Genomic DNA, 11,177 nt, shown 5'->3' with positions numbered 1-11,177 from the left:
CACACCCATCCCTCTTCACTCCTCTCCTGATCCTACACACCTTGCTCTAATTTTTTTCCTACAGCATTTATATATTCTTACATACCATAAAAGTTATATTTTCTTTGTCTGATATTCTCTCCTCCACCATACCAGTCCCCAGAAGGGTAAAGTTGTTTGGTCTATTTTGTTTAATGATTGTACCTAATTGCTAAGGCACATAATTATGAGTTCAAAATGTATTGAAGAGAAGTGAAGGGAAAAAATGCATCAGTGAAAGATTGAGTAATTGGAAGACCTTGCCACTGGGACTGGAATAACAGTCAAAATCAATTGGCTTAACCTTGCTCTCTACTAGATAGTAGAGAGTAACTTCTGCAGCTTTTCTCCTTTTTCTAAATTTCCACATCACACCAACCCCACCCCAAGTCTTTCTTTAGCTATAGCAACGCTTTCACTCAGGTTATGGTCCAATCTCAAGCCCAAGATGCTATCAATTCATCTTTCAGGTGACTTTGCACTGCTCTGTTCTCATCACTCTGTGGGGTTTCACAGCTGAGCTTTCAGAGGAAGGGTTATTCCTTATGTTTGTGAGAAAGGCCTCTTCCACACTGGGCCGAGTCCTCACAAATACATCTGCTCAAAGCATGATGTATACTTCATAGCATTTATCAGTCTACGACTATATGTTTGTGATTATGATACTGCTGTCTCTCTCCTTAAATTAACTATAAGCTCCTTAAGAGCAAGGTCCATGTCTGTTTCGTTCATAAAACCTAAAGCACTTGGCACACAGTACTCAGTAAGTGTTTGTTGAATGAATAATTGGATGGATGAATATGACATTCCTGGCTTGGATCTACATACCGCTTGGAGATAATTAGGTAGCTGAGATAGCATTCTGTGGGGGCAGGGGGGATGGGGGGTGGTTTGTATTTCTTATTCATGAGGGAGGAATAGAAGATAATGTTGGGAGTCCTTTGGAAAGGCCAGATTTTAGCCACCTAAAATGCTATGCCCTCTCAAGATAAGCAGCTCAAAAACCAAACCATCATTAACACCTCCACCTAGCGCTCCCCCCAACCACCTATTCCCTTATTCTGGTCAAGGGTACCAATCATTCTTGTAGCCACTCAGACACAAAGGCTTCTGTGTAACTTCTGACCTCTCTTTCTCTGACAACCTCCCAGCTCAGCAAGACTCCCAAGGCCTGTCAACTCCTCTTCAGTATCTTTGATCAATGGCTTCCTTCCTTTCCATTCCCACTGCTACCAAGTTGGTTCCAGCAACTAACTTCCAGGTTACAGCGACAGACCCAGGATGGGACTCCTCGATTCCAGGTTTGCCCCTTTCTAACCCAAGCTGCCTATATTAAAATCTCCCTTAAAACCTTCACTTTAAGCTATTAATGCTATACCAAAAAACACCTGCAGTGGGCTTGCCCAGAAATAAAAATCTCAGCCTTTTATTCAAAGACCAGACACAACAACAAACAGTACTCCTAACAGCATTCCTCGTCTGACTTCCCATTATCCTAGCATTTTCTAATCACCAGCAGGGCAGTTATCACTACTCATCACACATATTATACATGTCCCCACCCCCATGAATTTATGTTATCAGTCATCTATCTCAACCCATCTGAATTCCATCCATGCCCTTAAGGCTTAGCTCAACTCCTGCCTCTTCCTTCAAGCCTTTCCACGTCAGCCCGGCCTAAGTAAGCTCCTTCCTCCTCTGACTTCTTAAGACACCGTCTGACGGACAACCAGCATCAATTTTTTTTTTTTTTTTTTTTTTTGCGGTACGTGGGTCTCTCACTGTTGTGGCCTCTCCCGTTGCGGAGCACAGGCTCCAGACGCGCAGGCTCAGCAGCCATGGCTCACGGGCCCAGCCGCTCTGCGGCATGTGGGATCTTCCCGGAAAGGGGCACGAACCCGCATCCCCTGCATCGGCAGGCAGACTCTCAACCACTGCGCCACCAGGGAAGCCCCAGCATCATTTTTTATATTAACTCCAATTTACGCATACACATCTATACAAGTAAATTTTCACCATTAACCCCAACTTCTACATTATCTGTTACAGAAAAACGAAAAGGCCCCAGGAGAGAGTATTGGCCCACAAGTGCTGAGAAACCCCTTGTCTTTGTAGAACAGACAGAGGTGCCTAGACAGGGATGTTTACATCCTACCGGTCTTCAAGGCCTCCAACTCTTTGACTCTTCCAACCAATTCTTTCTCTACTCCCCATTTCTTCCCCCTTCCTAAACTACACCAGCTTTGAGAATAAGAAGAAAACAAAGAAAGAGGTCTATCAACATTAGGGGAAAATCATTTGAGAAATCCAGAAAGGGCTCTCCAAATGCAATCACTTGAGTTGTCGGGACTCCTCTGTTCTACCCCGATTAACTCCTCGGGAGGGTGGAGGCCAGCATCATCAGTACAGACACCATTTACTCAGAGGCTCATTGGATGCTGGCATTAAGCTATAGGCAGGCACTACAAGAAGACACTGAGCGGGCCTGGTGCCGAGCAACCTTCCTGGGGCTAAAAAGGACAATGAGATTCCAGATAAAATTCACTGAGGGTGGAAATCCTGTCACCCCACCCTTGAAACTTAAACACATTTCATCCTGAAACACTGTTCTTTATGGTAAACTTTCCTAATCTGCCACAAAACACTCTGCTTTTCTTTTAATGAAGACGCCATTTTAAAATTACATGTTTGTTCCATGTTTTGTTTTAACGTCTCTTTTTCCTACTAGATTGTAGGCTCCAGGAAGGCCGGGTCTCAGTTGTATCACCAAACATCTAGAACAGTGTCTAGCACTCTTCAGTGGATGCAAAGGAAGGACCACTAAAATAATACTAGTCAACAGGTTTTTAGGGGGTGAAACAAGCTTCTATTTGTAGGTTGGCCCACTAACCTAACCATTATACTTGTTTCTCTGAAATGATATTTCTGTCCCCAAGCAACCTACTTATGGAGAGACACATACTATAGGATCTGTTTATACTGCCCTGTATTTTTAGGTCTAGAAGGGTTTCAGCCCAGAGACGTTAATTTGAATGCTAGTGACTCATAGTGAAACTATATGACCTACAACAGGCCCTTAACCTCGTTAAGCTTCAGTTTCATCCTGAAAAAGGGGTGGTGGCGGGGAGAAAAAGAAAACTAGGGGCTACTGTGAGGATTAAATTCACTGAATGCTGTGTTGAAGTGCCTCACACTAACCAAGTTCATGGGGCCCACACCATCTCCCTTTTTTAATACACTGCATGCTTTTCTCTATACTACAAACTCCTTGAAGGTTGAAGTCATAGTTCAATTGTTATGCTGTACCTATCGAATCAGCATGAAGTGCTTTACACATGTAAGGATTACTTATTCTGGGACTTCCCTGGTGGCCCAGTGGTTAAGACTCCACCCTCCCAATGCAGGGGGCCTGGGTTCGATCCCTGGTCGGGGAACTAGATCACACACGCATGCCACAACTAAGAGTTTGCATGCCACAACTAAGGAGCCCGCCTGCTGACCCAGCACAACAAAATAAATAAATAAAATTTAAAATTTTTTAAAAAAAGGATTACTTATTCCAAAAACTCTGTTATGAATGCAAAAAAGATGTACAACATCCAGGAATTGTTCTGAAACATTGTGTTGCTATGTCTAATTATAATATTATAGTACTATTATACCAAACAATTTAAAATATCAAATATATTGCAATATATTCTCACATTCTCGTGGCAGCTATGTTCCGTCTTCACTCATAGTTTGAATTGTGATAATCTGTGAAGAAACAGATTTTCCTCTCACTTGCAACCTTAAATGGCTATTTCATACTAGAATTCCCATCATTGCAGATTAGTTTGAAATTCTAAGCACACATTAGACCCAACTATAGCAGATACTGAAATGAAACTTCATTAGTCAAAAATCAAACACTGCTCTATTTGCATATCTAAGAAAAAGTTCAATTTTCAGAACTTAAAATTTTAAATCAAGAAAAAAGCAATATGGGGGCTTCCCTGGTGGCTCAGTGGTTGAGAATCCGCCTGCCTATGCAGGGGACACGGGTTCGTGCCCCGGTCCGGGAAGATCCCACATGCTGCGTAGCGGCTGGGCCCGTGAGCCATGGCCACTGAGCCTGCACGTCCGGAGCCTGTGCTCCGCAATGGGAGAGGCCACAACAGTGAGAGGCCCGTGTACCGCAAAAAAAAAAAAAAAAAAAGAAAAGAAAGAAAAAAGCAATATGAAAATATAACCTCACAAAATTTACATACTACTTTATTACCCTGCAAAGACATTTTTTGATCCCCAAACCTGCCACATAAGACAATGACCTCTAAATAATTAGAAAAAAGTTTCTCACTATTAGGAGAGCATTGTTTTAAGATTTACTTAGCCCTTTAAATTAACCATCTTAAAGCTTTGAAGCACAAAGTAATAGTCAATGACACATCCATTTTAAGCTACCATGACCTGTCATTACAGAGTCATTAAGTAATATATCAAGGAGGAAGCAGAAAGTTTTATAACCTTCAAATATATAAGATTATCTTCTGTACTTTACGAGCTAAGTTATTTGAATATTTAAAGCTACACTTTATAAATTACAAAAATCACTGGCAATTTTCAGCATTCTTCCTAAAGATAAAAAGCATGAATTAAGTGTTAAAAAGCAATATGGAAACAATAATCAAATTCAAACTCTGTGTATATGTATTTACACACACACACACACAAGTAATAAAATAATTTAGAGGCTGGTTAGCTTAAAGCAAGCTTTTCTCATAAAAAATTAAAGCTAAATATTTATCTTTACAATACAGAATTTTCAAATTTTAATATTTTCTGGCCAAAAGGATTTAAAGTAAAATACCTTCTCTATATTATATATTCTGTTTCCGAACTGTAGACTTTTATGAAAGAACCAATTTCAAAAACTGTATAAAGAAAACTGATTATCCAGCTCAAATCTATACAACTCAACTCTGATCAGCTCCTCTGTTGACATTAGTTAGCACTGTTAACTGCGTGCACACAGCTCTCCCTGGAAGATAAGTACACAAAACACAAAATGCAGCAACAGAAAGACAGCAAGCACAACACAGCTCTGGCTCTGCTTAGACTTATCTATGGTTATCTGCACAAAGCTTAAAGAGGGAGATCAAACAGTTAACCGGGATAGGAAAGCTAAGTAACTTTCCACATTTCCCACATTATCTCTTCTTGGCACTGTGAGTTCATTATTTTGTAGAATACTGTAAATTCCCAGAATAGTATAAAATTCAAAGAAATTTGAAAGTGGGCTGGAATTGAGAAGTTATCTTTTCCAGCCAGCCTAATTTAAAGACAGGAAGACTGAGCTCCAACGTGTTAGAGGGTCAAGGCCTGCCTTCCAACTCTTCCCCACAAGAGTGTTTTTCTCCTTAATGCCCACAGGGATGCAGTCGTTGATACCAAAATACTATGCAAAGATAAATTCTTCTTCTGCCATTTTGAACAAACACCAACATTTGTTCAGGAGAGAAATAATTTGAGAGTTAAATGTACTTCACTTGGGAACTAAAGTAGAAACAACTCAAGTTCTTTCAGTCTCTTTCAGTTCTTGCTCTTGGAGCCTCCCAGGAACGCAGGATTAGGAATAACAAGATGGTCAATGTGTCTTTTATTGCCCTTTCATCTTCCCTCTTCCCCTGTGAATAAAATCCACCCTGCTCACTATATCACCTGTTTTTCTTATAATTTGAGCAGTAACCTCCTTCCTTCATCTAAAAAAGAACCAACAATGAGAAATATATCCACCAACAGTCATCACTTTCCTACTGAAGACTCCTATCCTTTCTCCTACTCTGAACATTCTAAATATAGTTCATGTTCCTGCTGTTTCTCATCTTGCTGTCTTTGCAGACCATAAATTCCAAAGGCATGTTTCTGTTGTTTTATTATGTGGTGTGACAATGGAAAGAGTAATTCTTCTGACTACATCCACGATTAAAATGAGATTCAGACGTGGTAACATATGTGAAAGCACTCTGTAAATTGTGAAGTTTAAGATAAAAGTAGTGCCCCTATTATATTAGAATGATCAGGCATCCCTAATTGCTTATAACAACACAAGTAAGTAAAAAATTTCTAGGAAATTACAGCCCACGTTAGAGATTTAACTAATCTTAAAAGAAATTAGTCTTCTGATATAACCCAGAAAGGAAAGGTAGTAGCACCCAACATTCAGCAAATCATGTATTTGTCAATGGTTATTTTACTTGAAGTTTAATGAGTGTATATTTCTAAAATATGCTCAATTTTAGAACAAATTACCTTCATAATATAAATTCTTTATTGCTACTTTTGGACACAATGATTGGCTGCCTATCAATACCACATGATTAAAACCCACTAGTTTAAAAATGTATCCTGAGTTAAAGTAAAATTATTACCACTTTCTTAATATTGTCCTCATTTGCCTGAGAAACTTACTTAGGCATGACACTCAAGAAACTCTAATCAAAACGGCTAGTAAAACAAAAGAAAACTCAGTCTTTCTAACAGCCTACTTCTAAATTAAAACATACATATTTGGCCCACACAGAATAATAACATTTTGTACTGTCAAACATTCATCTAAGAACGTACACATTCACCGACATTTAAATAATATTGAGAATTGTAATGTTACTCCTATTCTGTAGATCAGCTAGGCTTAAGGTACAGTAGTTAAAATTATACTGGATAAAAATAAATGAACTCCACCAAAAAAACTGTCTTTCTTCAGAAATATCAATACTTTGTCCAGAAAAAAAAAGAAGCATCCCTTTTCATGGCAATACAAACTCACTTTAATTCAGGATAAAAATAACCACTAGAAAAAATACTTGGTGACTCTGCACTTTACTCATGCCTTTATTTTTTAGGCCATCTAACAATGCACAGCACAATCTCCAAATAAAAGATGTAAATTAAACATATCCAGAGAAGGACCACATCATGAAACTATACTCCATTCCTGTATCTTGGTTCTGCTTTCTCTATTTCTACATCCAAAAAAGCAAGCATAGCTAATACTATACATATCCCTTAACATTTTATGTAAATATCATTCAAAAAAATGTTAAAACCATATAGGTAATTATAATTTAGTGAAGTACGGCATCATCTTTAAAATGGCACTCAGCAAAATACCTTACTGGGCCCAATGTAACAGAGGTGCCTTTAGCTAGGTACCTGTTATTATTATTAAACCACTGACATCTCAACCAAATCTTGTATTTAAGCATTCTCTTTCAAGCCTCAGTTCCTTAAAATTAAACAAAAAATTTTAAAACAACAAAAACAAGCTCTTAAGTAAACAGTTTCTAATTTAAAATGAAGATAAAACCACCTTTATTTTCCCTTGAGGGATAAAAAATTTTCCTATATAATATTGCCCTCAAACATTGTATTTGTCTCCAAGTACTATCAAGTTAACTCTGAACAGAAAATTATTTCAATATTCTATAGAATTAATTTAACTTTAGGACTGGTCATTTGTCCCTTGTAAGTGCTACTGAAAGCCTTTTATTCAAATACAATTACCAGTAAAATATTTCGATATGTATTTTTAAAACTTAGATATATTTAAATAAACTGAGGCAAATTACAAACAATGTTCCAACAGATGTTTGTGAAATACTCCTTGTTTATTTACTTGTATTTTCAGTCCTGTTATTGTCCATCAAACGGTAATCTAGCTTTACATCACTTTTGCTACTTATAGTTCTGGTCAAAATACACATGAACAGAATTCACTTAAAAAGAAAAAAAAAAGGTAACATACTAAAGACAAAATACTGTAATGCGCTATCACTCAAAAATATATACAGAGGCACCAAAAATGTAACCGTGGCCATAAATGATCTAACTCCCAAATCAATGAAGGTCCAGGCAAACAACATAAGAAAACTAAGAGTGTCATCTTTTACCTCAAAATTCCAACACTCATAAAGCATAAAGTCAATATAATACAATAAACCTTAAGAAATCATGATCATACCTAGACATACAACCAAAGGTTAATCACAACATTTGAATTACCAAGGAAAAAAATCATAATTAAAAAAACTCACTTTATATAGTATCTTGCACCTTCAAAAGTATATGCTTCTTCCCAGCCAGTAGGCAAATCTAAAAAAACATACATTTCACCATTAGTATTACATCCATAGAACAGCACAGTAAGTTTCAAACCATTTTAATTATTCCTTTTCATGATCAGCTATTTTCATTTATTAAGTAGGTTTGTAACCCCCCCCCAAAAGCATTAGACTGGTAATAAAACTCAGATATAATATCATTTTTGGGAAAATGGCAATTCAAATGTAAAGCCACCAGAAAAGTATCAACAATATTAGAGGTTATCTGACATAATTATACACTTTGATCAGAGTGAAGAGGAACTACGCCCTGGCAGCCAAAAAAGCAAAGGGATGCCTTGTAATCCTAGGTAAGTACCCTTGAACGGTAGGCCAAAAACTCCCCCAAAACCAAAGAAAAAGACTATACGTAAAAGGTAACACCCACTTCTTCCTAGGTATGTTGTGTCTATGTAAGACCATATCTTTCAGCTACATAAGTGAATCCATCCAGGAAGTGTCATTGATGAGAAAGAACTTCCTAAGTACTTAATTAGGGGGAAAGAAATCTGAAATCACATACTTATACGTACATGTGTGTTTCTACAGACTTGACTTTAAGAGATGTGAAGTTTCAAGTAATAAACCTGGCAATAATGCAGGTGAACGATGGCACCATTCTGTGCTACATGTTACTTACAAACCACCAGTGTCTTGTATTTAACCATAATACCGCTCTGAAATAAAAAACCGATGATGTGTGTACAAAGTCAAAGTAAACCAAACCAGAGAAAAATCAAGATCATCTCTCAAAAATAAAATTAACCTGAAATCATATAATAAAATTTTCTGAGGTGTGAATGTTATCAAATCCTTGGGGGTAAATAGGATAAAGATTTATATTTCACATAGCCAAAATAGTCACGGAATAATTCCACGAGACGATTAGGCTAAATAAAAATCATATTATCTCTTGTGACACAAACCTGTTACTATCCATAAGGCAAAGAGGCCATCAAAGTTGACTTACGTATGCAAAACACTGAAATGTACATTCAAGTCAAAGACGACAGGGAGTTAAGAAATATGACGCCGCGTTAGTCAGAAATGCCTTAAAAATGTAACCTCATCATGCTTGCTATACCAGCTTTCCCCTTCCTCCTCCACCTTTTTGCAAATTTAGAGATATTAGTCACTTCGCTGAACTCCAGAATTTAATAGAGAAGGCAGGCTTGTTCAATATCCTGGCAACTTTAAGAGAATCTCAGAGTTGGAGAAGTATCCCGGAGGGCAAGCTCTACAGACTTCTGAAGCCGGCCTCACCTTCCACCCAAACTGTTCTCAAGCCTTTCCAATCACCCGAAACAGAGGCAGGCCAGGAAGAGAACACATGTTACGTTTCAAAGACAAACAAGTTTCAAGAATGTACACAAAGAATGACAAAAGAAAGCCAGACCAGCACTGAAGCTCCAATCAGCTCTCCTCCAGCTCAACTCACAAGCAGTATTCAAACAAGCTACCCAAGGCACCAGGAAGATATGCTTCGCCGGCGACCCTCTCCTATCAGGGCACCAGTGCCCTCCCGCAGGACACCTCCCAGCACGCCCACCGCCTCCTGGCAGTGTGTGCGACCTCGGTGCCGCCGCCGGGGACTTCGAATCTGGCTGGCCAGCAACTGCAGCTGCAAATGCCTGCCCCGGCTGCTCCTCCGGGGGCACGAGGGAAAGCGTGCAGATTTCCCAAGCCGCTCTGTCGCGGAGAGGATCGAAGCACCCCCAAACTCGTCTCCTCCTCCAACAGCCACCTACCCACAAGTCCCACCTCGGAGGAGGAAGCCGCACAGGAGGAGGGAGGCAGCTCCCGGGGAGGAGGGGGAGGATGTGGACACATTCTCCCCGCGGACGAGAGGCAGGGTTTCGGGCTGCAGGAGGGGAGTGGGAAAGGATTTCCTAAAGGTTGAAAGAGGGGTGAGGTGGGGGGCCCGGGGGGCGCTCGGAGGACTCAGGAGTGGCCGCGGGAGGAAAAACTCAGGATCCCAGGTTTCCCGGGGGAGGGGAGTGGGCCACCCAGGGGCGTGGGGGAAGAGCAGGTTGGGATGGGGCAGAGGGCGCCGTGGGCTAGTGGCGATCAAAGACGGAGGAGAGGGGCGTCCGGAGACTCGAGGGAAGTCCCCCGGCCCCTCTACCTGCGGCCGCCCCCGCCCGCCGGCCTCCGCCCCACCTCGCCGCCTCCCGGGGACGGCGGCTCGGGGCAGGTTGCCGGCAGGAGGTGGGCGGCCAGGGCTCTGCAGCCTCCTCCCGGCGAAAGCCAACTCCGCTCGGGCCCGGCCGGGCTCGGCGTTACCTGTGCTCTGCCGCCGGTGCCCGGTGACCACGGCCTCGCCGGTGACGGGGTGCAGCCAGGTGGTGCTCTTCGCCTCCTCGCTGCAGGGGTGAGAGAAGGGGCCGAGACGGGGGCTTGAGTGGGGGCGCGGGAGGAGCCGAGGGGGCCGGAGAGGCACCGACCCGGCTCGCTCCCCTCTGTCGCCAGCCTCCCGCCCCCTCCGGGCCCCCGCGCCGTCCCCAGCTCTTTACTTGATGAAGAAGACTCGGCCGCCCCGGGTGATCCCGTAAGTCCAGGAGCGGGGCAGGGAGCAGATCCACTCCAGGTTCAGATCCGCCGCCATGTCTGATCCCCAGCCGCCGCCGCCGCCGCCTTCTCCTGCTGCCGCCGCGGCTGCCGAGGGAGGAGGGAGCGAGCGAGCGAACCAGCTGAGGGAGCGCGGAGCGAGCGCGGCCGGAGCGCGCCTCCCCGGCCCGGCGCGCCCCCGCGCGCGCCCTACCCCCTCGGGCGGCGCCCGCCCCGCCGCCCGGGCTGGGTAGGGCCCGCGCCGCCGCCCCTCCGCATCTTCCGCGGCCGCCGGCCGGCCGCCCAGCCGCGCGCTCGGGGGGGATGGGTGAGCGGCGCCGCGCCCCGCGGCCAGACCCCTCCCACCCGCGCCCCCCCCCGCCCCCGCCGCCGGAGCGAAGGTTCGGAGATCGATTAAAAAAAAAAAAAAAAAAAAAAGCGTCCTGCCCCCCGGGCTTTGCCTGAAGGCTT

The 11,177-nt window shown here is 42.7% G+C and overlaps 1 protein-coding gene across 19 annotated transcripts in view; it reads right to left on the bottom strand.

Annotated features, from left to right (window-relative positions):
- Positions 1–10,975, bottom strand: part of PLEKHA5 (pleckstrin homology domain containing A5) — a 242,584-nt gene extending 231,609 nt beyond the window's left edge. For 3 of the 19 annotated variants that reach the window (XM_067695812.1, XM_067695822.1, XM_067695813.1), the window contains exons 1-3: positions 10,673–10,910; positions 10,443–10,522; positions 8,094–8,151 (exon numbers count right to left, since the gene is read on the bottom strand). In XM_067695812.1, the coding sequence (XP_067551913.1) occupies positions 8,094–8,151; positions 10,443–10,522; positions 10,673–10,764 (230 nt within the window). In that variant the 5' untranslated portion in view covers positions 10,765–10,910. Of the gene's footprint in view, positions 1–8,093; positions 8,152–10,442; positions 10,523–10,672 lie in introns of all 19 variants that reach the window. The other 16 variants (XM_067695817.1, XM_067695820.1, XM_067695821.1 and 13 more) reach the window with 11 other exon arrangements.
- Positions 10,976–11,177: the final 202 nt, after the last annotated feature.

Source organism: Pseudorca crassidens, chromosome 11 (assembly GCF_039906515.1).
Source record: "Pseudorca crassidens isolate mPseCra1 chromosome 11, mPseCra1.hap1, whole genome shotgun sequence".
Taxonomy (NCBI): domain Eukaryota; kingdom Metazoa; phylum Chordata; class Mammalia; order Artiodactyla; family Delphinidae; genus Pseudorca; species Pseudorca crassidens.
This window is presented reverse-complemented; position numbering and strand designations above follow the sequence as displayed.